Source organism: Vanellus vanellus (genome assembly GCF_965231255.1).
Source record: "Vanellus vanellus genome assembly, chromosome: 1".
NCBI classification, from domain to species: domain Eukaryota; kingdom Metazoa; phylum Chordata; class Aves; order Charadriiformes; family Charadriidae; genus Vanellus; species Vanellus vanellus.
In genome coordinates, this window is record NC_138905.1 from 8,837,817 (window position 1) to 8,863,573 (window position 25,757).

Below are 25,757 nucleotides of genomic sequence, written 5' to 3' on the forward strand. Positions count from 1 at the left end.
AGAAAATGTTGATTTATTTGCCTGTTTAATGGTGGAAGCAGAGACACATTGATAGCCTTAGACTGATAAAGTGTTTCAGAGGTCTAGAAGGGACATTAACAGCACTGCCCCAAACCTTCGTTTGACTTGAGATATTTTCTTCTCTAAAGAGCATTTAAAGATGGGCTTTTTATTCTTTCAGTTACTGGACCATTAACTAGCCATTAGCTATTTATTCAAATACATGTGCAAATGTAATAGAGGAAATTTAAAAAACTTTTTCAGCATGTTTTTGTCAGTTCCCAATAGCAGCTGCATACAGTGTCTTATTTGCCACTGTCTGGTGGAGATATGTCCTACCAAGCTGGCATCAAGATGTTGGAGCAGGTGGAGCAGCTGCTCCATCCATCAGGGCCATAGATAAATACCGTGGAAAAACTCTACTTTCAGAGAAGCTATAGATAAAAATTATTTATAGGGGCACATGGTGTATAGTTATTTATGTCAAAGGAATAGACTTGGAAGGGACCTCGAGAGCACAACCTTCTCCTGTTACAGGCAAGAATGTCATGGCTGCCTAGACTAGACAAGTCCAGCAAACCCATCCCATACACTTCTGTATATGATCAAACATTTTTTGTAGCAAATGTAAGACCTACTGCAAAAGACAAAGAGCCACAGAGAAAGTGTTCCCACAGGAAGAGAGTGGGAGAGTTCTGCAGCAGAAGCTCAGGAAGATGCTTGAGGCTTCAGAGCTACATACAAACAGGCAGCTACTGATCACTACAGAAATTCAACCTTGGCAACAAGGGAAGATTGTTTTTAGGACACAATCAATAGAAAAAAGAACACGTATACAGCCTACGCAGAACATCCTGTGTATAGTGAAAAGATAAAAGACATAACAAGAAGCTACAAGGACAGTAACGGCCTCTGCAAGAAAAGGAACAAAGGGAAAACTGAGAGAAGAATGACTCTGGGACTGTCCCCTGGTTATGGATGCTGCAACTCATCAGAGCTGCTACGTAAACACCAGGAGGTTCTCCCTCCCCTTCGGTAAAAAATGATTCCTGCTTTTTGATTTGCTGTTCACTTTTTGCAAATGCAAAATCAACAATCATACATCAAGAATTGGGCTAAGTAAATTCAAATTTTAAAGAACAATGAGTGAGTGCTCTTGTAAGTGTGTGTGTGTGTGTGTGTGTGTGTGTGTGTGTGTGTGTGAGTGTGCATGCCTGTGTGTGTGTTTTCTGATCCAAACCTCCCATATGACAGTGTGGTTGATACTGAGTCATGGAGTCAAAGTGATGTCAGATGCAGCCATTAGGAACCATTGTCCACCCTGAAAGTCCATACACTCTCAGCTACAGAGTCACACGGGATTTCTGTGGCACATACATTCTGTGTGAGGGCTTTGTTCAAGGCTGTGCTTTGCTCAGCTTTCTCACACTAGTAGTTTCCCTGTTTCCACTAATCACGGTGCAAGTCATTCCCTAGCTAAAACTACAGTTTTAGCGGAGCCTAAAGCTTAGCTGAGCCTCGTATTTCAGCCACAGAAGTGGTAAATATTTCTTACGTACAAAGGAATTGCTGCATTAGCTTATTCTGTTGTCCATCAAATTGTCTGGAATCTGTGTACAGCTGCAAATAGAAAAATGTACTACTTGAAACCTGTATTGAATTGAAGAGCAATTGCACATATGCATTTAGAAAGTGAATATCTCTCATCCTTCAAAAGTACTTTTGAATTTCTTCTGTAGGAAAAGTGCTAGATATATATGTGCCATTAGTCTAGAAGAGATGAGATGATTCACATATTGGCAAGTAGAAAGATGGGCTCGTAACAAGAAAAGCAAAACTGTAGGAGATGAAAAGTGGATGCAAGACTGAGGGGGCAGGAGCCTTCAGAGTGTGAGGTACATTAACCTCTTCTTTCTATTTACTGGGTGTTTTCAACCACCATTCACATCACCCCTGCTTTTGGCTCTGTGTTGTTCATCCCCCACACTAAGGAGATGGTGAGTTTTGGTGTGGAGACGCTACAAGCCAACTTAACGATCTTGGTAATTATTTTACGATTTACATGCCTCAAGTTTAAGGACTTGTATACGGAGATATCATCATTCTGGCTTAGTGCTGAACTCCTTTGCATCCCAAGAGTGAGCAGATGAGTTGATGTTGATTTACTGCTCCATGGTTGGAGCAAGGCGTGAGAAAGCAAATCAAGGGATCGCTCCTGTGCCTAAGTCATGCTACAGTTAGGATTCTGTGGATATTTTTGTTAGAAATTTCCCTGCTTCTGATACCCTTGTGCATGAATATGTGTGTTCTTCCCCCTGCTTTGAAGAATTTTAGTATTCGTTGTATTCACCGGTTATATCCTCAGACAAAATACACTTTCATGGCAGGGAGAAGGAAACAAAAGGAAATGACTCACCCAGATAACAGCAATGAAATATCTTTTTACATTATATTCTGTATCTGCTAACTAAATAGCCATAAATATTGCAGTGATGCCAAAGAAGACATTCTCTGAGATGCTTTCAGAGGTGTTTAGAAACGTGGTTCTCACAGGTGAGGAAATGGAAGAACACACTTGTTTGCCAGGTCCAGCCAGTTTGTGGTTGACGGGAATTGTGTAGAAGGTCAGGGTGTGAAGAGTACTCATACGTAAAAGGTGTTTCTGCTCCATGGAAGTACAGAGCTGGTTACCTGTTGAATCACTGTTTAGAAAGTAGGTGTGATCTACTGGCCTGGGTAATTTTCTTTGATAAAAATACTCACTAACACTTGCATGAATAAGAAAGGTAAGTTTGTGATAGGATCTGCAAAGCCTTTCAGTCATTGCTCTGAAACTTTTGCCCAAAGTGCTTCTTTTGATTCATAAAAACATTTACACAAAGGTTGTGAATATTTGGGAAAAACGTGTGTTAGTGCAAACATTTACACAAGGGATATTTTGAGGTTGGGCTGAGTTCCTTTCTCCCTTTGAGACGGAGAAGCTTGCCTATCACTGAGCTTGTTCTTTCTGCGCTGGGAGTCAGAAATGGGCAGAGACGAGCTTGAAGGGAATAGCTCAGGCTTTGCAGAAAGCTAATACGGATTCACATGCTTGTCTGGGCTGCAATTTACCGAGTACAAGTCCAGCAGTCAGCTGCCTGGAAATATGCCACATGGAAGTGATGTAGGATTCAGACCAAGATCCATGTCTATATCGCGGCACCAGGCTGGGCTGAAGGTTAGTGTCATGTTAAGGCAGCTATATCGGCTTGGTACCAGATCCCATTTAGTCAGTGTTAGCCTGGGAATACCTTTCACTGTGCTCTATTGGGTGAAGCAAATGTCTGCCAGGAATGTAGTGATATTAAGGTTATTTCAGGAGAAAAGATACTTTTCTACGGATTATGCTTTCAGTTCTGCCTTTCTAGTATAACTATTAGCTGCCAACAAAAATAGAGGTTTGGTAAAAAATAACATAGCATGTAGTTATCTTTGGGATTAAATGTCTGGTTTTGTGACTTTCTGTAGTTTCCTTCACCACCTTTTGAAAATGTCATTTTCTCTAGGACTCACTGGAAGTCCAGGGCACACCTGGATTACTCAAAAGAGTAATTTATTTTCCCAATGTGCCGCACTGTCCCAGTGTGTCCCTATGCAATCTCCTCTTGTCCTCGTCCTCATCCTCATTAACACTGCCGTGGTCGTGTTCTGAGCACGGCCTCTGCCTTTTTCAGCCCCTACGATAGCACCTCTGCATGCAAGTAAGATTAACTGAGATTACTTCTGGAAGTGCTAAAGTGCTCTTCCACAGGAGGTAACTGAGCAGAATCTGGTCCTCCCATTGGCTTTTCAGGGCCAAATTAGATACTGACATGTAAGGGGCAGGAATCCTGAACCAAACTCTTTTCTCACAGATCTTGTTCTTCCAGGCCAGAAGGAGAAAGAAGCAGACCTGACTTCTCTTCAGTTATGCGTGGATGCCTCTCACAGGTAAATCTGCATGATGAATAATAATATAATCCCATGGTATGTCCCGTGTTGTCCTCCTGTCGTACAGACCAGTGGGATTGGAAAAGTGAGCGTGCACGGTTGGGGGATGAAAAGACTGTTCCTGCTCCTCCGAGCACTTTTGACTGTGCAAACCCTGGGTGTTTGGGATTCACAGGGCATTTGCCAGTGATACAAAAGATGAAATAATAACTATCATAAAACAAGCGGCAGGCAAACACAGAAGTCTGTGGCTTAAAAAAATTAGGTTACTGAGCCTTCTGTCTCTCAAATATGTGATCTGAAAGAAAATCATTGCTCAGGTTTTCAGTCGTGTGTTTGTCCACAAACACAATGTGTCTAATCTCACCCTCATCTACACACCTGCATGGGCGCAGCACAATCTAGAGATTTATAAGATGCCAAAGGGCCGGCTTGTTAATATGACCAAAGCAGCTGACTATAAATTACATGGGCTATGTAACTTTGTATTCCGTTTTTGATAGTTCAGCTGAAGTGGTGGGTTGTATAAATATTCAGGTAGAGGAAACTGAGATGGAGAGCTGTTTGCCATTTTAGGGATGTCAAAGCACCTTCACCTAAATACGCTGCTATAGCAAGTTTGGGGTTATGGCTGGCCTGCGGTTTCTGTAGACTTTCCAGGAACAGGGTAAAGGCCAAGGGCAACATACTTCCAGAGTCTTCCTGAGGGCTATGAAGAAAAGTTGTTGCTGCTCTGTGTCCTGCCAATGCTGCGTTTCCCGTCTTTTTGTCTATGGGAGCTCAGTGCCCAGGTCAGGCAGAGGAGTGGTGACGGTGGGCAGTGGTGGCAGTGGTGGCAGAAGGCAGAAGTACCTTGTGCCTGAGTCAGCTGGGAAGCAATGGTCCAGCACAGCTTGACCTCTGCTGCTGGAGCTTGTCTTGAGAGGTAAGAACACAGTTCAACCTCTGCTCCTGCCCACTCAGGCCAATTACTGTTAATTAGTATCAAATGAAAGAATGAAAAAGAAGCATTTTATGATCGCCTCTGGCTAGATAACAGACAGCATTAACAGGTAGGTCACTGACCTGCCATCACGGCGAGACAAGTATTAATGAAGATTTTATTTGGAAGTTCTGCCCAAGGGATGACAACATCTGTGTCCTGCTGCCAGCCCAAGTATCCAGCTTACATGGTGCACTGTGTGATACACAATGCATCCGGGGTCCAGATCAGCTTGTTTGCCATCATGACACCTCAAACCTAAACTAGGGTGTGGAAAGGTTCCATAGTATTTTAATTTCAGCCAGTTTAGATCCGTAAAGCCCTGAGCAACTTGGTCTGATCTCGCAGCTGACCCTGCTTTCAGCAGGAGGTTGGACTAGAGACCTCCTGAGGGTCTTTACAGCCAGATTTATTGTTTAACTTTATGATTCTATATATTATGGATCTATATTATACATAATTAAATATATACATGAAAATATGCAGGTATATAAACAAAGTACATAAATATATGAATCCACACATATTAATATACATATTAAAAGCTTCAGGAAGGGGTAAGCAGAGATTTCTGTCCAGGAACCTCTTGGAGGGGTAAATTTACTCAAAGGAAAGGAACTGCAGATTCACATCAGCAACTAGGTCTGAAAAGAGTCTGGAGGAAGGAGAAAGTAAATGGGGGCCGTCAGGAAAAACAGGCTGTCAAGATCCCACTACAGCTCTGTGTGTGTATACCAATGCAACTCTAATATAGAGAGAAATATGGGAAAATACTGCACAGGTTCAACTGTTCATCTGCTCTGAAATAGCAAGCCTCAAGTGCGTTTTCAGAGACTGTCCCTTAGCTGCTTCCAAGGTTTTAAATTCTATGACATATTTGTGGTCCCAGGAAAAAGGCAGTAATTTTTCTGATAAATCCTAGACATCCTTTTCATGTATATTTTTAATGACTGTCTTGGGGAATTTGCTTTTGTTTTTTGGGGTTTTATTTGGGTTTTTCTTGGTTTCATTGGGTACAAATCCATTATGTATTACACTTTTAAAACTTTTATGATTAACAAGGTATTAGCTGCCTCCTGCTCATGAAAGTTTTACCTCCAGCTGAAAGCAGTGTTCTGGTTTATTTTACAAATAAGCATCACAAGGAAGGCCAGCAGGATCTTACAGCTGACTCTCTGAGTGCTGGAGGCGAAGGGGATCTGACCTGATGAGCAGCAGCTCATTGGGTGAGATGACGAAGTAGAAGGGCTGTCTGCCTGGGGTATGAGCTCTAGCTTTAGCCTGCACATCTACTGACTGGTACGCCCTGGCTTTTGAAATTTCTGCATCCCTAATCTGCTTGTGATAGCAGATGCATCATTTGTTGGTCTGTGTTCCATGCAAGCCTGGCAGGACACTGAGCTTCGAAGTGGGCTTTTGACAGGAAATATTTATGGCTAAATCACAGAGCAGGGACCATGCAATGTTGCTGTGCTCAGAAGTGAGGTGCCATCTGCCTGTTGTAGACCATGGCTTTTAAGATCTTTCCTACTTGGATGGAACAGTTATGATGGAAATGGTCCATGAAAATATGCTTCCACCATGGAAGCCACTAGTGTTCAAGAGTTAATGAGAAGACGAGCTTGTGTTTCCACTTCATATTATTTGAGTCTTGACTGGGGCAGAGTGGGAAGGAAGAAAAGAAAGAAAATAAACCACACAGAAACTTAGGACCAGGCAGTTTTGTCATAAAGTCCAGTGGATGAAAGGGGACAAATCAGACCTGACTTACAATCCTTTTCTCATTTTGAGTAGTCATTCTGTTTTGCCACAGGAGAGGATTTTGCCCAGTATAAGCTAGGTTTGATGGTATAGACTTTGCTGTAGAAGATCTGGATTTCTGACCTTATATACAGGGAGGGACATGGGAGTGACTCTTGTAGCTGTGGAGGAAGAAAGGGGTAGGAAAAGTCACTGAGTACTATAAACATATGTGTTGCCTAAAAATTTTGATGATCTGTTTTCCAGGGTTACTAGTTTAGCCACATTTCTCCTGCCTTTTACTGTGGAGATTCAGGAAGCTGCAGAAGACAGGTGGACATGCATACACCCCTAAATCCATCCTCCCTCTGGCCGTACATTCCCAGGCCAGACTCACGGCAGCCAGTCCTGCGATGCCATCAGCCCTGCTGACTGTGCAGTGGGAAAAGCTGGAGCCCAGTCCCATGCCCTTGGGTGACAAGGCTGTCATCCTGCACAGCCAGCGCAGCAACCCTGGGCCAGATAGAGCTGGTCCTTGAATGTCATTGCTGCTCTTGCTCACCTCTGGCCAACCTGGAGCCCAACACCCCAGAGGAGCAGCTACACCAGGTAGCAAAATGCGGGGCACAGCTGTGCAAAGCTGTCCCAAATCCTGGACGCCCCTTTCACACTGCCCATGCTAAAGTTCACTGTCCTGGCACATGTCAAATGTTGTGAGGCTTGCAATAGCGCTGTGGGCAATGATAACTCTGCTTTTCTGTGTCATCCTGGTGTCTTAAAGGTGCTAAAAGTGTTAGCAGAGCTGGTTGCTGCACTGGCCCCTCCACCCCTCTGAGGGCTGGAGGCTTCTGGTTATCTGGATCTCTGCCTCATGTTGGGCTTCATCCCTCCCAAGAGTCCCCTCCACAGGCTGCCCTCCACCGAGCAATAGCTGGGTGCTGGAGAGAAGTTCAGTTTACTCTGTGCTCTCTCCCATGGAGCCCTCTACTTCTGTTTGGCACTTCTTTGTTGTTCTGGCGTACGAGCTAACAGCCTCTTGAACCAGCGTCTTTATCAGCAGAAGAGCATCATGATACAGAACATCAAGTGCTGCACTTGTGCCCTCAGGAGGGAATGTAGAGGATGGGAAGATCAAGAAGATGAACCAGCCTATATCTCTTTGAAAGGCCAAGCAAGCACTGAGATGGAGTGAGTGTGTTTATCTAGCAGGTGGGCTTTGCATTCTCAGATCCTGCTGCTGGAAATGGGAATCGGCCATAGATGTCTCTTTTCTCTCTTACTGAAAGGGTTCAGGATATCACGATATTTGTCATATACATCTTACTGACATGCAAGAAAATGGCGTGCTTGGTGTACCTCACAGACAATAAGGAATGAAATCTCACCCTGCCTTAGTGCCACACTGCAGTTCTATGGGGTTATTTCAATTTAATGAAAAAGGAAAAATAGGTAGGACCCCAGAGATATTAATAAAATGCCTGTCACACAGCATGTCAGCAGCAGCGGCAGGGTGAGTGCACAAATCCTGGCCTGTCCTCTGCTGCAACCCTGCTGTTGGCTGGTCCCTGAGTATTTCCCTACAGATGCCATTATTGCTGTGCCTGAGAGTTGCACTTCAGGCTTTCAGCTAAACGGCAAGTGAGAATCTTAGTTGCTTTATGCTCCATCTGTAGTCAATAGCAAGAGATGCAGGGGCAAATCGTATCTCACGTGGGCTGAACCACACTCTGTAGGGGCTGATCCCCTCCATTAACTGTAATCAGACTAACCAAAGCTAATTGGGGTGCGTAGGGTAAATGTCTAAAATTGCACAGTCCCACACCAGTGGTATAAATGCACCCTATCATTTACTCAGACTGGTGCGTTTGAAATGCACCATCACCTGTTCCTGGAAACTCAGAGAATACATTCAGGACCATTTGTCAGGTTTCTTTGGCGGCAAGCTGCAGGTTTGGGCACGCAGCGCTCATCTGTTTGTACCTCAGCTTTTCAGCAGAGGGGTCGTTGCTTAAATAGCTGTTTGTGTGTGTGAATATGGTTATATCACTGTTATTCTCTTTCTTGCCTGCTTCCTTTTGGTGGGTGTGGATCCCTACCGAGGCTAAAGAAGAGAGAAAATTCACAACCTGACGTGGCTGCAGTCTAGCTGATGGGCTGGTAGCTTCCATGCCATCCTCTCTCCCTATCCTGGGGATACGCTCTCACAGTTGGGGTTGGAAATAGGAGAACATCACTGATCAAATCTACCACGCAGTGGTAGACATTGTATTAACAACACACTCAGAGACTTTCTTCAAACAGAAAAGAGCAAAGGTGAATTCTTGGTCCCATGGAAATCAACGACAAGACTTGTATGTATTAAAATTTCACACCTTTCTGAAAAGAAGGCGGCATGGGAGATTTGCTGATTCTCCCACTACAGAAAAATCACTCATCTGCTTAAAAAGTCACTGACATTAAAATATAGATTTACATCAAAATGGAAGACCTGATAACAAAGAAGCAGGGGATGAGCAAATCATGCTGTAAGTTGGTAACAATATATATGGAACAAAGCCATTGGAAAAGAACTTGACAGGTGTTTTAATGCTTCAAATTGGAAATGAAAATTAACTGAAAATAAAGCTCTTCAGAGTTGCAAAGATTTCCATGTTGATTTTAAAACCAATAAATTTGCTTCAAAAAAAAGTGCCTTCTGTTTTCAAAATTGCAAAATGACAGGCTTTGAATTGTGTTTGTTTTTTTTTTTTTTTTTATCTTGAACAGATTCAACTTCCAATTCATAAAAATTATAAAAGATAGTTCAATCGAACTGAACGTGAATTTTTCTGGCTGCATGTAAATGAAAATTTTCTTGGAGTTTTGGCCAAAGAGAATTGTGGTTATTTTGACTGTATGTCTAAATGCTGAGTGGAAAAATGCTTGGGTGCTCAAAAAATCTCTGCACGATAGAAAAATGAATAGGAATCATGTACTGGAACCAAGATTGTTTAGTGACAGACTAAAGCTGGACTCTTATTAAGAGTATATGCATTTAAGCCCATAAAAATACCTGGAAAGTCAGAAAAAGTTTCAAAATAATTGAAGCTTAAATTACTGAACTGCCTGCTTGTTTGGGTAGGCTGCTACTGTCCTGAAGTGTCTCCCAGGCAGGGACAAAAGCACATTGTGCACCACTGCCATCCCTTGTGGTCAGTCTGCCAGGACTCAGCTCCTGGGAAGTGCTGTTCTCCTAAAATCTTTTGATTTCAACTTTTTCAAGACATTCAGGTATCTCTAAGTATAAATGTAGGCAAATGAGGAAATAGTTTCTGTACATGAAGTACTGTGCGGAGGGTGAGGAGAAATGATGGTTCTTATTTTCCATTGGTTTAAAGTCTAAAAGGATGATTCATTCCGTCTTGTGCTATTGTCTGTAACACATGAAATTAATAAACAAACCAAATGCAATTACAGCATGACATATGATATATATACATTGCCTATGCATGATATGATATCCTTACTGATGCAGCAGTCTTTAGGAGGAAACCAAAGAGCATGAGGTGCACAAGCATCGTGTTGCTCAGGCCAGGCACGTTGCTTCAGTTGCATTGCATGCAACATTCAGGTGAAGGTTTTGAAGCATCTCAACTTCCAGCTGCTCTCGTTGACACCGTTATTATTTCTTTATGACTGAACCGATATTACCAGAGCATGCCCAAGTTCCTAGGTCCTCCTGTGTCACCTCCTGGGGGATGAGTTAAGATGTAGGACATGACAAGTCCCATCTGCCCCTCCGTGATTTCCACGGTAAAGAAATCCAGCCATGTGGGCTGCAGGAAGCCCTGATGTGCTCTAAACAAGTCAGCTAGCAGGATTCTGGGAAACCAGGGGTCCTAAGGAGCTCTGCAGCATGCGCAGGGAGGTATGTCTACATGTACTTTAGAAAGTGGGGAACTTGGCTACACCAGCCATACCCCACTGGGAGTGACAGAAGCTCTAGGGATGTAGTAGGTAGTATCTAGAGATTGTCTGAATCAAATGCGGAGAAGACCTCTGAAGGAAGGGAAAAATTCAAGCTCCAATCTGACAGTTTCACATAGTTTCCAGTGGTATTAATGTTGTACCATTATTGAGGGTCTCCCGGGACTGAGCATGTTGCATCACACATATTTATCCTTCAATTCCTCTTGGACCTACTTCTCATACAAAGCACAGCATGATGTTTCCTTACTATCAACTCAGTCAGCTGAGAATATCAGTTTAATAATACATAGAAACTCAAGTTCAACCTGGATGCTTGAGAAGAGTTAGACACGTAACAACAAAAAGACATGATAGCCTACACTTTATTTGTTTCCCCTGTAGATCTATTTAGCCTTGCTACGGTGTAATAGTAGTAACAAACCTAAGCTCAGCCATATGTGATGGTAAAAACAAAGAGATGTCATGTGCTGTGCAGCCAGTCCCCATGAAGTTTGCTTATATCATTGCCAGATCATCCACTGTCTCTCCACAAGCTTCCTGCACATGTTTAATCTCACTTTCTATACTTTGTCATCAAGCCTAAAGGTCTGTAGCATAGGTAATGGCACTGTCCCACACACTGAAATATTTTGTACTGATCTGGTTCTATGGTAGGAATTATTACTTTACTATTGCAGGGACATTAGCCATTGACCAGGGTCCAGCTATTATGTAAATTCATGAAAAAATGAGGAAAAGAAGGCCAAGTCTTGGCATAGGCATTGCAGGCGGTTGCCCGATGTAGCAGGTGGTGAAACAACCATTGGCCTCCAGACATGCCCAGCTGAAGCCAAACTGGCTGTGAATGAAATAGGAGTTGGTGTGTGGAAGTAGGTAACATTTCAAAGACCAGCTGTTGCCACCTCCACCTCTTCCTTCAGCTGGAAACAGGAGGAGCATCAAGCTTGGGGGTTTTTTTAGGGTTCTCACCATGCTCCCTGTCCTCCTTCTTCTTTCTCCCCTCCTGTGACAGGAGTGGCCTTGCCTGGGTACCACCCTGATCTGAACTTTGATAATAGGTGCTGCTGGGAATTCAGCTGGCTCTCACTGTGACTGATGAACATTTCATTAATTACAGTGACATACTGTATGTACCAGAAAAGAAGGTATTACCTGTAAAGTTTACTTTCAGGAGATAATCTTTGTACAGCTTCCTGCCATCCAGATGCTTCATGGCATCACAGAGTTTGGTGGTGTTTGGACACAGAGTCCGCTGCATTTTATGCAAGGCATGGGCCATAGCATACACAGCATTCACAACAAACATGATCTTGGATTCTTGCTCATAGTTGGAACTGTTGATGGTGAAGTGCTTGTCACATGCCTTTTTATGGGGTTTTCGGTTCTGGAGATTACACTGGAATTTTTGTTCCCAGAAGTCCTTGAACCAGGGGTTGCGTCTGTTATTGTAAGGGCTGAGGCTTTGGAAATACTTGTCAAACTCTTTAACCGGATGGGAAGCAAGTTCCAGGGTTATTGCCCCAGAAGCTATGTGCTCATTGCCCTTGACAATGCTCTCTTGTGCCCCCCATCCATCGCTGGCAATCCAGGTAAAGGAAACGTTGAAGCGGTTGGCAGCTGCAATGAGCTCCCGAGAGTCATCGCCTCGCATGAAGAGCACCACCACTCGGGCGTTGGGCTTCTGGAGCAGCTCTCTGATCACGCCGTCGTAGGACTTCCTGATGTTGGACCGGCCCACTTTCTCGGAGGTGGCGATGCAGATGTTGCGGAGGCGAGCTTCCTGCTCAAAGGCTTCGATCCCTGTCTCCCCATAGTCTCCTTCTGAAGCAACTGTTGACACGTAAGTCCAGTTGAAGTACCGTAAGATTTCAGCCATGGCTTTCGCTTGGTAGAAGTCGGGGGGCACTGTCCGTGCGAAATAGTCGTAGCGGGATTTGTCGCTCAGCTTGGCACTGGTGGAGGCGTAGCTTATCTGGGGGATCTGGAACAGTCTGAGCAAATTTGCCACCTAGAGAGAAGGGGGACAACACAGATTTTTAAAGGGTGGTATTTATAAAACTGAACAGAAAAATCCAGGGAAAGGCATAAACAGTGTTTTTTATAAGAGGTTTCTGACAATCACAGATTAAGGGTGGTGATAGAGGAGGCTGATAACACACTCTGATGAGAACAGTGCACCGCGCATATACAGAATAGTTGTTCTGCTGCCCAGTTAATTCCCAGGGTCCTACTGGGACTGTAATGAACCATTTATTTCTGTGAAACTGGGTCTGTTTAAACCAACAGAGAATTTGACAAGAATGGACAATACACTTCAGTCTCAGCCTGTGCTCCTGACTAAGGTCTAGGGATTTTCATGCCTTTCCTGCTCATAGTGTGATTCATCTTCTCCAAGACTTATTGTTTTTGATAACCAAATGTATTAACGATACATAAGTTTCTCTTTTATGCAAATATCACAGATATACATGTACAGGCCTTTCATAGAACTTTCTGACCCCACTTTTTCAAGCTCTGAGTCCCCACCTCTCCTACTTTTTAATTTTAAACTCTTTTATCTGAGCTCTTCTGACTGCAGTCCTCCTGATATAGCATATTTGTTGCATGTTAGTACTCCTCTGGTGCTGCACAATGTCATATTGACCTACAGCTTTTCATAAGTAATAAAAACTTTTAATAATCTCTAATTGCCCTTCTTGTGTGATTTATGTTGTCCGAAGTCCTGTTTTGTGTAGGTTATTTTCATACGTTGCTGTGTCCCTTGCTTAAATATTCCCAAATCGACTCTGTTACTCTCATAGAAGTGTAGCTCCTGATAATATCTGGGAAGAAATGAAGAAAAGTTATGGCATTTTTTCCCCTGTGATTGCTTCTGAAATGATAGAGGGAAGACTTTGGTGTTCTGCTCTTGGTGAGTGGAAGTTGTGTCCAGTAAATTAAATTTAAAGTTCCTCTTGGTGTACAGCCTGACAAAACCATCTGAAAAGCAGTAGTGTACTTGAGATTCTCAAGGGAAACTTAATAAAAATTGCCCAATCAATTATTTTTTTCACATTTCCCCCAAATGTTTCTCTGACCACAGACTATGTCTGGGAGAATTCAAAGGCAAAGGACTGTTTTGAAAAACATGTTGTGGAACAAGGCAGATGTTAAAGGTCCAGATGTCAATAGCAAAATAGTCTGGTAAAAACAGCCAAAAGAATTTTATTGCTTTTTGGCAACCTTATCTCTGGGGATTTTATAGATTTAGATTCTGTCTTTTCTTTAAGTAGACACTGGAACAGTGTCTCTCTGTGACTTGTTTCCCACTGTAAACTGGTGTAATATGGGCCAGACTGCTGCCTAACCATACGTGCACAGTGCCTTCCACAACCACCTGGACCATCGAAACAGGGAACTTGAGGAGACCCATGTCCTACTGCCCTTCTGGGGCACCAGGGAAGAGCAGGTGGGATGCCCTGGCATCTCAGCTGTATCTGGGGACCTGAAGCATGTCTTCACAAAATAAACCACTCACAGTAGTTTATGTTTGTTTAAACCAAAATAAAGCCTCTTTTACTCTGCTTGGAAGGAGCATCCCGACAGGTTTTGGTTTTTCCTATGAGTGTCGGTACATGACTGGGAAGTGCCGTGGCTGAGCAAGTTACCGTCCCTCAGGAAAGAGCTGATGCGTCCTTCACCACCCTGCTAGGTAGTAACATGCGTTAAACTGCCTTATAATGGAAACGTGGGATTTAATTTCCATTGTGGTGATTTAAATGAACAGCTTTAAAGCAATGAAGTGGGCTGAGGGGCTTGTTTTGTTACCAAGGTGCAATGGATGCTTTGAGCATTGTGGCTTTGTGATTTTTGATTGCAAGCCCACATACCCGCATGGTTTGGTTCACATGTCCTCACTCAAAAAGAGCACTTTGATTTGGTAATAAGAATGTCCTCCATGTAGCTATTCTGGAACATTTCTTGCAGAACCGCGTGGGCTGGAATTGCTGTTCTTGTCTCAGTTTATTCTAGCAGGAACTATTTTATTTGAGCTAAACCATAATAAGGATATGCACATATATAATTCTGCATTCACCCCCCAAATTGGCTAAAAAAGAACTCAATTTTCTAGCTAAAATAGTGCTATACATTGTGTAGTTGAGCCTTTAGCTCACGGAAAGATACTCCTAACAAATATAGCAGCTTTTCTATTGTGGTGTTTGTTTGTTTGTTTGTTCGTTTGTTTTTTTCTTTCATGCTAAGCAGCAGAAGTATCCATATGCAGGGAAAAAGAATTCCATTTTCCAAGGGGCCCCTGAGCCTTGGAGGTCACTATACTTGTGGTGTCCCTGCAAAATCCCTGCAATTCTGCTTCCTCTGCTATGGGGAGAAGAACACTCTCCTGCAGCAATGTTGTTTGCTGTTAACAGTCTTCACCGCAAAGCTGTCCAGATGGCAGTTTTTTCATAGACCCAAAATTACAAAATATAAGAGAGTCTGATTAATCATAGATTATAGTGCCCCAATTGTGCCTGAGAACTGCGGCTGACCATGGAGCTCAGCGAAGCTGTATCTGTCATTAGTTCAGACCAGGGCACTCCTCTGGAAATTGTGAAGTTGGGAATTTTCTGGAATATTGCAACTTCTTGATTTTAAGGACTCATATTTCAAAAGAGCTCAGGTCTCATGCACTTAGCTGGTGCAGCCAGTTTCAGAACGGTCCCTTTTTCCAGCCATTTCCGCGCTGACCTGAACGTCTGGTTCTGAAAATCAGATCCTGATTAAACAAGCAGCAAGATAAGGGCAGAGGTAACAGGTTGTGGAGAGGAGCTGATATCTAAGGCCATGTCTATCCTGCAGTGTCTCAGTGCAGCAGAGGACAGTGCAATGTGAACCAGCGTTACGTGCACCAAGAGCGAACCACCTGAGGCAGACCCTCCCCGTAGCTCCGTGCTGCCTTGGGCCGTGGGCCGCCGCTTCAAAATCGCGGCGTAGATCCAGCTTTTGCCAAGTGAAATAATCCGTTCTGGCAAAGCTCCAGGCAGCAATTTAATCAAGGCACGGTGCATGCAATTAGAGACTGAAATCCATATGTTGGCACTTAAGTAGCAGTAGTACCTGCTTTTTTTTTTTTTTTTGTTTTTCTTTTCTGCCAAAACCAGTGGGGTTTTGCAGATGCTTAGCACCTTTGAAAATAGGGCTGGATGTGCCGCTGCCGCGACCCTAAACCGACCGCTTTGCACAGCTTGCTGTGAACAAAGTGTGTCGATACAGTCAGCTTCCAGCGTGAGGGGAAACCTTTATTTGCCCTCACGCCGCTGGGTTTATCAGTGTAGCCACTGGCCTGTGCTAGGGCATCCACTTCCCCAGCCAACCTGGCTCTCACCCAGCTGCTGGGACGGAGGCTGATCCATAAGGAGCCGCCCAACGTGAGCGGGGCAGAAAGGCCGGTGCGAGCCGTGTCCCTCCCTGGGGACGGACTGCACCAGCAAATCCTGCAAACGCAGCGGCCATGGCAGTGCCAGAGGAGACCGATGTCCCTGTCGCAGCGCTGGAGCCCCGTCTGTCACCTCTACTTCTCTGTGCACCGGGGACAGTGCGAATACTTCTGGGAAATCGCCAATCTAGTTTATAACACTGCAAATGGCTTCCTAATACCTTTCCGCAAGGAGCAGTGAATTAGGTACAGCTATCAAACATGCGAATCTGGTTTCTGAGTGCACTTCTGGCCATTCAAGACTCTTGATGACAGGTGGGGTCAGGGAAGTAACACTTATATGTCTCAGAAACTCATATATGGATCTATTGAATCCCATTGAACATTTTGCCTATCCTCCGTAGGACTTTTTTTTTTTTGCTGGCAGTAGGATTTATTCTGATGTTTTTGGCTAAAAATTCCCTTCTTAACAGCCCAGAGGTTGTTACAATGGGTTGTTTGAATGTGTACAGGGCTGAGGAGCACAGGAAACACTTGGGGGGAAAAAAAAAAACAACAAACAAAAACTGTTATAACAGATAGGGTTTCTTCAACACAATACACAAGTGTGTATCACACATTTGTTGGACAGAAGAGGCGTCTTGTTAGATGACAGTGCTCTCTGCACTTCTAAAATTCTACCACGTGAGAATCTCATGGTACTTAACACGGCTTAATGAATCTAATTGCACAGAGCTCCTTTGAGACAGGCAGGAGCTCCTGTGGCTGTTTTGAACAGACAGTAAATTAAGCTGCTGAGCAGAATGGGGTTGAGGTAAAGGAGGTTTGTCTCTGTTGAGAAACGGGAGAAATCCCCGCAGTCTGTCCCAGTGGAGACTCAGTCACTGCCTTTGGTCTCCTGAGAAAGTCTTTCTGTTCCTGAGGATACGTTGCTTGTCCAGATTCCCGCAGCAAGACCATGGCAAAGCCACATCCCAAGGATTTCCTCATGTCTAGGTCATTGCTATAACACAGGGGCTGAGCTCTTGCTTTGAAGAAATACGTGCTGCTGCCAGTGTATCTTGTATCTCGTTCCTAAATGATGGTAACCTACGGTGTGGGCTTTTTGCTATTATTTGGGCAGTTGCAGGTCAAACTATAGCTAAACCATTTGTTCCAATAAATATTTTTAATTTTTCACTCATTTGTTTTTCTTTTCTTAAATTTAAACACTTTTAACCAAAATTATGGAAGAAGGTGTTATTTTAGAGAGGCAGGAAAGAAACGTTGGTTCTGCACTGGCTTGTGCACCCTCCCCATGCTCCCAGCTCCCGGCTTGTACATTTTGTGTCAAGTTAGAACCTCCTCTCTTCCAATTTATAACCATTTTCTTCTATCCTTTTGTCATGCATCTCAGTAAGACACTTGCTTTGTGTTCTTGAGAATGGACCTGTACATACTGAAAAGCTGATATTAGGTTCCCACCAAGCCTTCTCTTCTCCAGGCTAAACACACCTCAACTTCTTCTAGTAGGGTATGTGCTCCAGACTTTCCTCACCACAATCATCTCTGTGTTTATGAAATCTTTCTTTCATTGGGGGACCCAAAGCTGGACATAGTATTCCAGATGTGGTCCAATGAGAATCAAATAAATAGAAATAAGTAGAATAAATAGAAATAACTATTTCCATCTATATTGTGGCTATGTGGATACAGCCCAGCATGCTGCGAGCCTACAGTGCTGCCGGATTGCATCATTGGCAATAAATATGAATAGTACTGAAGAGATGGGCTCCACCATAACTTTCACTGTTCTCTTGGGATTCAGTAGGCTCAAAGGCATGTCTCTCACCTTGGGGACAGTGCGACCCATTGTGACTCAGTTTGGCCACTGCTGACAGGCTTACGTAGTTTGGGAGTATTTGGAAGGGGATCTCAGTGATGGAAACGCAGCTGCTCAGCTCGGAACCAAGAAAAAAACTTCGCTCCAAACTCTGATTTGTTTTCAAAGGGAAATTAAGAGTTTAAATTCCTTGCTGATTCCATAATTGGAATAGCTTTATCAGTCTGGAATGTCCTCTCTCCATAGCCCATTTTGAAACTGTGGGTATCATGTCAGGGATGTCATAATAAGCACTATGGAAGACATTCTCTACACAGGGGCTGTTACCACCTGCAACAGAAATTGCCCATTTGGCTTCAGCTGGACTTCAAGATCTGACCCCAGGAATGCATCGGCAATGCCGACATCGCAGTCCTTTTAATTGTTAAAGGTCAGTTGCAAGGAACTAAGCCGGAAGCAGTGAAGTTATTTAGGAGTCCCAGCCTGGCTTGTAATCCCTTGTAATCTTCTGGCACATTGCAGGACTGAAGCAGGGCTTTCCATCAGCTTTCTTGGGGAGTTGGACTAGATGATCTCTAGAGGTCCCTTCCAACTCTGATGATTCTGTGATTCTGTGATTCTCTCTCTTTGGTATTAAGAAGGCTGTTTACTAGTTAGTGAGTGTTGTTCCTTAACAAAATTCCTTCCAAAAGGTAACTCAGGAAAAAAACCCGATTCATTACCAAACAAATAAAAACATCTGGCATTTTTTGCTAGCAGGAGGAGGGGAGGAGATAACATTGTTTTTAGCTTTGCTCTTCTCCAGAAAATTTTGGCAATGAAGCTGGGAAAAATATAGCTAAATATTTGCAGCGGACTCAATAGCTGTCACATCCAGAGAAGCAGTGTTTGAACAGTGAAATAATTGCATCTGTGAAATGAGCACCAGAAAGAAGGAATACTGTCAGAATGACATCTAGGATTTCTACAGAGGACCCAGGAATTTCTTTTTATATGCGTGTCCTGGGTAATAAGAAATAAACCAAGAAGGACATGCAGAGAAATGTTGTACTCGGAGAGAAGAATGGTTTGGAAATCTTTTTTTTTTTTTTCTTTTTTCCTGCAGGGGATAGCACAGTGAGCTGTTGCATATGCACTCTGCCTCCATACAGCGTTAACTGTTGAAGTGAAGTGAGCTAAGTACCGACTCGGCAGACTGAGAAGAGATCTGTGCAGAAGATCTTGCTTTGCACGACGAGTGCAACTCTTCTCTGAAACTTGGTAAACCTGTCCAGGAGTGACTCGTGACACATTTACACATGATGAGAAGAGGGACTAAAACTGGGGTTGATGGTTCTAAAAGCATGAAATGGCTTCTGGAGTTAAAAGAGCTATCATTGATAAATATGGCTATTTGAGACTTATTAACTGATGCATAAGTCCTAGTCAGAAGGGACAGAATGAGTGTGGGTGATGTCAAGATGTCCCGAACTAGTTCCTATTTTTGGCCACTTCCTCTTGTAGTTCCATCCTTTCCCACCCATAGCATGGTAGGGCTCCTTCCTTCTTACCTGCGGGTTACTTACCCACCCCTGTAAAATCGTATCATTTCCCCTTGGCAAAAGGAGAAAATGCTCAAACTGAAGAAAAAAAAAGAAATCGCAAACCCAAATCAAAAAGACTGCCAAGGAGTCAGTTATGCTAGGATTTTCAAAGAAGCCAGCCAGAGGGAGGTACTCGCATTCCTTTGAAATCTCTAGGAAAGAGATGTCCAGTGCTGTCTGGGCACTTTGAAAATCTCGGCCTAGTGGCTGATCAGTTTCTGAATGTGGAATAGAAACAAAGGGAAAAGCAAACAGCAAGGATCTGGCTGAGAGGTAGCGGAAGGAGAGGAAGAACAGAGATAAAAGAGGGAAAGAGTATAAAGGAGGCACCAGGAAGTCACCAAGCGCATGTGTAGCTTGAATGTTCGTGGTAGGTGGTCCATCTCACAGAACAGATCTTATAATAAGGAAAAGGTCTTTTAATAAAGATGTTTAGTTTTACAAGCACAATATCACCAAAGGCTGTCGTTACACAGTTGATTGCAAATCTCCTCTATAAGCACAGCTCAAATGCCCTCTGTGTGGTCTGTGGTCCCTGGTGAACCCCTGCAGCCCCCTGCACGTTTGCCCTGCCCATATCCCCATTGGGTCCATGCACAGGGGGACAGACCCCCATATGCTATGGGGGATTTTTTTGCATGTAGCTCTTCGAAGGATTTTGCACTATTTTTTCTAAGGATTTTGCACTATTTTCAGTGGTTATGGAAGTCACGGGCTATTGTTAAGACTCTGCTTGAAAGATGCTTTATCCATGGATGACAGAAATGGAAGTGATTAGCCTTCAGGCTCCATGAGCCTTGGGTGGCTAAGGAAAAACGACAGCCAGGAAAAGATTGACAGTAAATGAATACATATTCCGAATTTCATGCCAGATGGTCACTTACTTAGGAGAGAGACTTTAGCTTTTGTGATAGCGGTAATGTACCTTTAAACCTTCTCTAGTGGTTTTGCTACAGTTTACTTGAGACACAACAAGGAATTCAAGAGAAGGCAGCTGGGCACTGGTTTCTTTTCTGCCATTTTTTTGGGGATGAGGCTCTAACTTGGGAATAACTTTCATGACTGTGATCTGGAGGCCCTGTGGCAGCATAAAGGAAACTTCACACAGGGTTAAAGCCCTACTACATCCACGTGAAAATAGTGGATGTGGAAATGCAAAGCCCAGCCCACCTAAGGGAATGGTCTTAACGTCTGAATGTTTCTAAGGGTAGACTGCAGGGAATGGACCCCAATCTTCATTTTCAGAAGATGAGTCCAATTTTCAGAAACAGAGAAGAACAAATCTAGCACTTGAATAGTCATAGTACGGTTTATACATGCGTATCCCTGACAGAACTACCCTAAGTATTTTAAACACGGCATTTGGATTAGGTATGAAGGTGCTCCTCTGTGCAAGCGAACAGTGCTTTTTTCTTATCTTTTTTACAATGTCGTTGAACATCTCCAAGGAAAATATGTTTGAAATTTCTGTTGTAAACTAGGAGAGAGTGGATAACCTGTCTCAAATGAAATGCCATGAACCCAAAATAAAGTCCTCCAAACTTTGGAGAATTCACCTTCTGATCCTAGATTCTACTCAGGTCAGAATTTTATTTCATGAAAACAGCTTTTTTTACATAAGCACTTCCACTGACTGAGAATCCTGGCTTGGGTTTTGAGGGATCAAACGCTGTGCAGATTGGGCTCCCTGCTAATTTAAACACAACATCCAAAACCTAATTATCCAGATCATCATTAACGATAATAGCCTAGTCTGACCAGAAAATAATTAAGCATTCTGCATTCTCTTGTTGTTTTTAGACTCTGCAAAAAGTGCCTATTGCGCATACTGACTCAGTGGGGAAGGTGTTCTTTGCTGATTTACCAGCAAATTCTTTTTTCCTTGGTGGAAGGATAATGAAAGAAGCAGAAATCTGACGGCAGGAGCATCATGAAATGATTTGGCAGACAGCTGTGCAGACAAAAATCTGGAAAGGGAAGGTGAAAGGAGGGGAAGAAAAAGTATTGAAATACAACAGCAAATTCACAGGAGGAAAAAAAAAAGGCAGAAATAATTTCTTGTCTGAAGAGCTCAGCATGGTTTATTTTAAGGCTGCGAAACTGTGCTGTGGACTTTATGATATTTACAGCTCTCAGGCAAAAGAGAAATGCTTGATAGGGCTACATCTGGAAGCACCCAGCACCCTGAGTGCTGCTTGAAAGCCCGGCAAAGAGGGATGCTCAGCCTCGCACCCCTGCCTGCTGAAGTGGTTTGATGTTCAGCGGTGGTGTGAGTCCAATTGCTACTGAAGCTACTTTGTACAGGTGATGGTCTCTGAAATTTGGTAGTCTCTTCTTCCGGCTTGTCACCAAAATGCGTGGCTTTAATGCTTTGAAGTCCTTACATCTTCAGGCTTGAGTCTGCAATGTCTATTTTCATTGACAAGGATTTTCTTTGAAAGAGAAGTCACGACTGGTTACCTTAACAAGATGAGCAGAAGGAGTGAATAGCTTAATTATATCTTTTCTAGGTAGTGTGAAATCCAGAGCAAAGCTAGAAAAGAGAGACTGAAGGAAGGCCAACCCAATCTATGTCAAGGGAAAATAATCAGCTGAATAATTCTTTTCTAGCTGGAAAATGCTTGATGACACATTGAATGGTTTGTGAACCTATATGTTTATTTTTCTGAAGAACTGTGTAAGAAAGATCTTATGTTTGAACAGCTATTGGCAACTTTAGGGAAGCTCTATAGAGTATAGAGTAGTATCAGATATACCTATTGTTTCACCATCTCTCATAAGTTTTGAAAATTGGGCGACACACAGGTATGCATATGGCTATATAGCCATTTTTCACATGTACTAAATGAGAAAACCTCTTCTCCGGACTTCCGATTTCTGTCTGACAGCTGCTGCTCCAAACCCAAGCTTTTGGAATGTGAAGCATCTGTATATACTATGTATATTCAATGTGGACTGCATCCAATCTGCTGCCTCAGATATGGATTTAGTCTTACATCAGTGAACACCAGAGACCAGCTTCAAAGGGACAGATTAAAAGATGTTGTGCAAGAGGCCCTGGGCCGTTTTAGGAGCATGGCATGTCTGCCTCAGGGTTTCTGGGAGGGAAGGAAATATCTGTGCCATTTACTCAGCTGTAACAACTTTTATGGATGTGTCTTTTAGGCTGCTTCATACCCTTTAGACTCACTTGACTTTAGGGTGGACTGAGAAACAGACTGCCGACAAATGACTAGACCAAAGTTAAAGCAAAACCACTGCCACCTCTCCACCTGTGACACAGGGCAAGCATATGAAGTTTCAAAATATTTTACCAGCCTTGAGATGCTTGCAGTCCTGGGAATTGCTGAGACAGAGGTGATATCTATACAGAATTTACTGTTTTTTCTTTTCACTTCTTGAACTCATTTAGTTTTTAGCATCCACAACAACCTGCCATTTACTGGTTTCACCTGATATATCCTTTGCCTGATTGGGAGAGACAATGAATAGTGACTTCCTTAACAGTTTGTGTTGCCTACGGTTTTGGAGCATCTCTTCAGATGTCTTTTTTTCCAGCCCTGGAACTTGTTCTTTGTGCTCTAAGTGATCAGACCCTTCCTGGTGAAGGATACATCCCTGCCACACTAGCTGGTCCACAGTGGAACAAAACAACTCACATGAGAGACGACTGAGCTTCTGCTCTGCAGAAACTATTCTCCTGTGGTGTGGGTAACCATTTGCCCATGTATTCCCTACTATAAATACACAGACAAGGCACACAATGGAACACAGAAGGGAATAAAATGTAATTTGTTGAAATGCTCATGCACATCTGATGGCAACTGGACTTGCTCCCAAGCTGATGGGATTTAATGCCTTGACAAGAGCAGGAGCCAGTTCCCCTGTGTAATTTTGACTGAAACAAACATTGGATGAACTCTTGGCCTGTTGATGAAACAGGTAAATGGAGCTCCCTGAGCTTTCTGTCACTGCTGGGATGATCTGTAGCACAGAAGAACATTTTTCTCCTTAGACATTAATGCAGTAATTAGGGCCTATACTCGGTCTGGAAAAATCACATTGCTCATAGTAGTTTGGTGGCGTGTTTCAGTCATGTCCAGCACTCTCAAGGCCTGGTGCCTTTGTAAACCTGCAGCTGGTCATTAGGAAATACTAGATGCAGGGTCTTAGCCTACCTGAACCTGGGCTTAAGACAACAATCACTTGTGGTTATAGGTGATGTGGACTGGCTTATTTAGTTTCACCTAAAATAATAGGATATATGTAGATTTGGCAGCTTCAGTGAAGCTAGGGGGCATTTTTGCCACTGGCAGTGGTGGGGAACTTCAGAATATCCGATGCTGCACTGCCATAGGAGTATCCACTCTGGAGAGGAGAAATACAGAATTTGTGCTAAAAAAGAGGGCATATATGTTCTTCATGCTCATTTAATGGAAAAAAAAAAATCCAAGGACTTAAATTTTTATCATGAATTTAGAAAAAATGGGAAGCCACGACCAAAAGGAGTCACCATTATGTTTAGCCATTGGAACTGAAGACAAGCATGCAATAAAACCATAGTTGGAAGGATATAGGGAGCATTTAACCCACCTGCAACTTTACACCTTTGAAAGCCATTAAATACTTTCCGACACCCTACTGAGACCCTATTTGGGACCAGTACTGTAAAACCAAAAGCTGCAGTTACAAGGAGGGAAAAGTTATACTGAGGGCATCTGTCTTCTGTGCTGGACTGCTGACAGTGCTTACACTGCTTCCTGCCTGGCAACCTTTCCTGGCAAAAACGGTCTTAGTATGAACTATATATGGAAACAAAAGGAAAGACAGCAAATTTAGAATACATTCAGAAATTGTACTGCCTGCATAGGATATTTGAGACCTCGCTTACTGAAGTCAGCAGAATAATTTTCATTGGCTTCTGTGTGCTTAATTAGACACTAAAAACTTGCAATTTTTTGTTCAGGAGTAATTTAAGTTTCTGGCTAGCATGCCATTTTTACTTTATTTCAGTCTGGAAGCAAGACAAGGTTTTTTTTCATCTTAAATCTCTGTTGTTTAAATGACAAACGTTATGTACATGCAGCATGACAGACATACATATATTCAGAAATATAGGTGGTATAATTTATTACTGATGTGAAAGCAGAGATCTGAACTTAGCGTTGTAAAAGTCTCATGAAATCCGAAGTTCAAAATAAATGCTAAGACTTATGGAAACTTCAGATGCCCTCAGGATACACCATAACTAGAGGAAGGGGACAGCTGCCAGAGGTTTAAACTACATCAAGTGTTTTAAAGAGTGAATCAAACTGATATAAATTCACTAAAAATTATATGCTAGATTGAACCCTAGGGTAAAGTGATTGAGCTAAGACTTGCTTCATTGACCAACTTATGTAAGCAGTGGTTCTTTCGCAGGAATTGCAGAAGAATGATTCTCACCTTACGGGGCTCCTGGGACTTACCTGTATGGAGACGCTGCTATAGGAACCGCCTATGACTCCTGCAATGAGTAATGGCAAATTCTCTTGAATGGCATATGAGCCATCGGGGCACATATACTCTGTTTCATCCACTTTAGTCAAAGATGCCCTGACAAACTCCAAAGACTGTTCTAAGGCATACGTATCCCTGGAACACGTGTCCAAAATGTGAACTCCGAGCTTAATTCCTGGCAGCAAGTAGTTGTCTCTGTTGATTTCATCAATGGCAAACAACATGGCCTCCAAGCGCTGGATGCCTCGGTCTTCATTGATTCTCCCACATTCTTCTATGCCAGTGCCTTTTTCGTTGACTGGGAATAAGCCACCTAAGACCAGGTCTCCTTCTATCTTAATTTCCTTCCTTACAAAGCTGTGGTCACTTAGGGAAAGGAAAACTCCTTTGGAAAATAAAGCTAGCGCAAGGACTTGGAGTCTGGTGAACATCTTCATTGGTCCTGTTTTAGCAGCTCTAAGAAACATTGGTGGGAGCAAAAGTGCTCTTCAGTCCTTCTGAGCCATTGCCAAATTTGAAGTGCTGTCCCACAAGCCAGTGAAGAACAAGCCAAGTCTTTCCACTGCACCTCTAAAGAAGAGATGGAAGGAATTAGAAAAGGCAGAAGGAGATGTGAGCTGTTACAAAACTTTATCAATAAAACATTCAAGAACAGTATTAAGGAATTGCTGGATAGCATAAAAAGTAAGAAATACATTTGTCTTGTGTTCTTATAGAGCACCTTATTCCGTTTGCTTTATAACTGATTACAGGCTAAGCATCTACTATGACAACTAT

The 25,757-nt window shown here is 43.0% G+C and overlaps 1 protein-coding gene across 2 annotated transcripts in view; it reads right to left on the reverse strand.

Moving 5' to 3' along the window:
• Window positions 1-25,447, reverse strand: part of GRM3 (glutamate metabotropic receptor 3) — a gene marked incomplete at both ends in the record, with an annotated part of 49,769 nt that extends 24,322 nt beyond the window's left edge. The window contains 2 exons of one of the 2 annotated variants that reach the window (XM_082492397.1): window positions 11,813-12,668; window positions 24,950-25,447. In XM_082492397.1, the coding sequence (XP_082348523.1) occupies window positions 11,813-12,668; window positions 24,950-25,447 (1,354 nt within the window). Of the gene's footprint in view, window positions 1-11,785; window positions 12,669-24,949 lie in introns of both variants that reach the window. The other variant, XM_082492398.1, reaches the window with a different exon arrangement.
• Window positions 25,448-25,757: the final 310 nt, after the last annotated feature.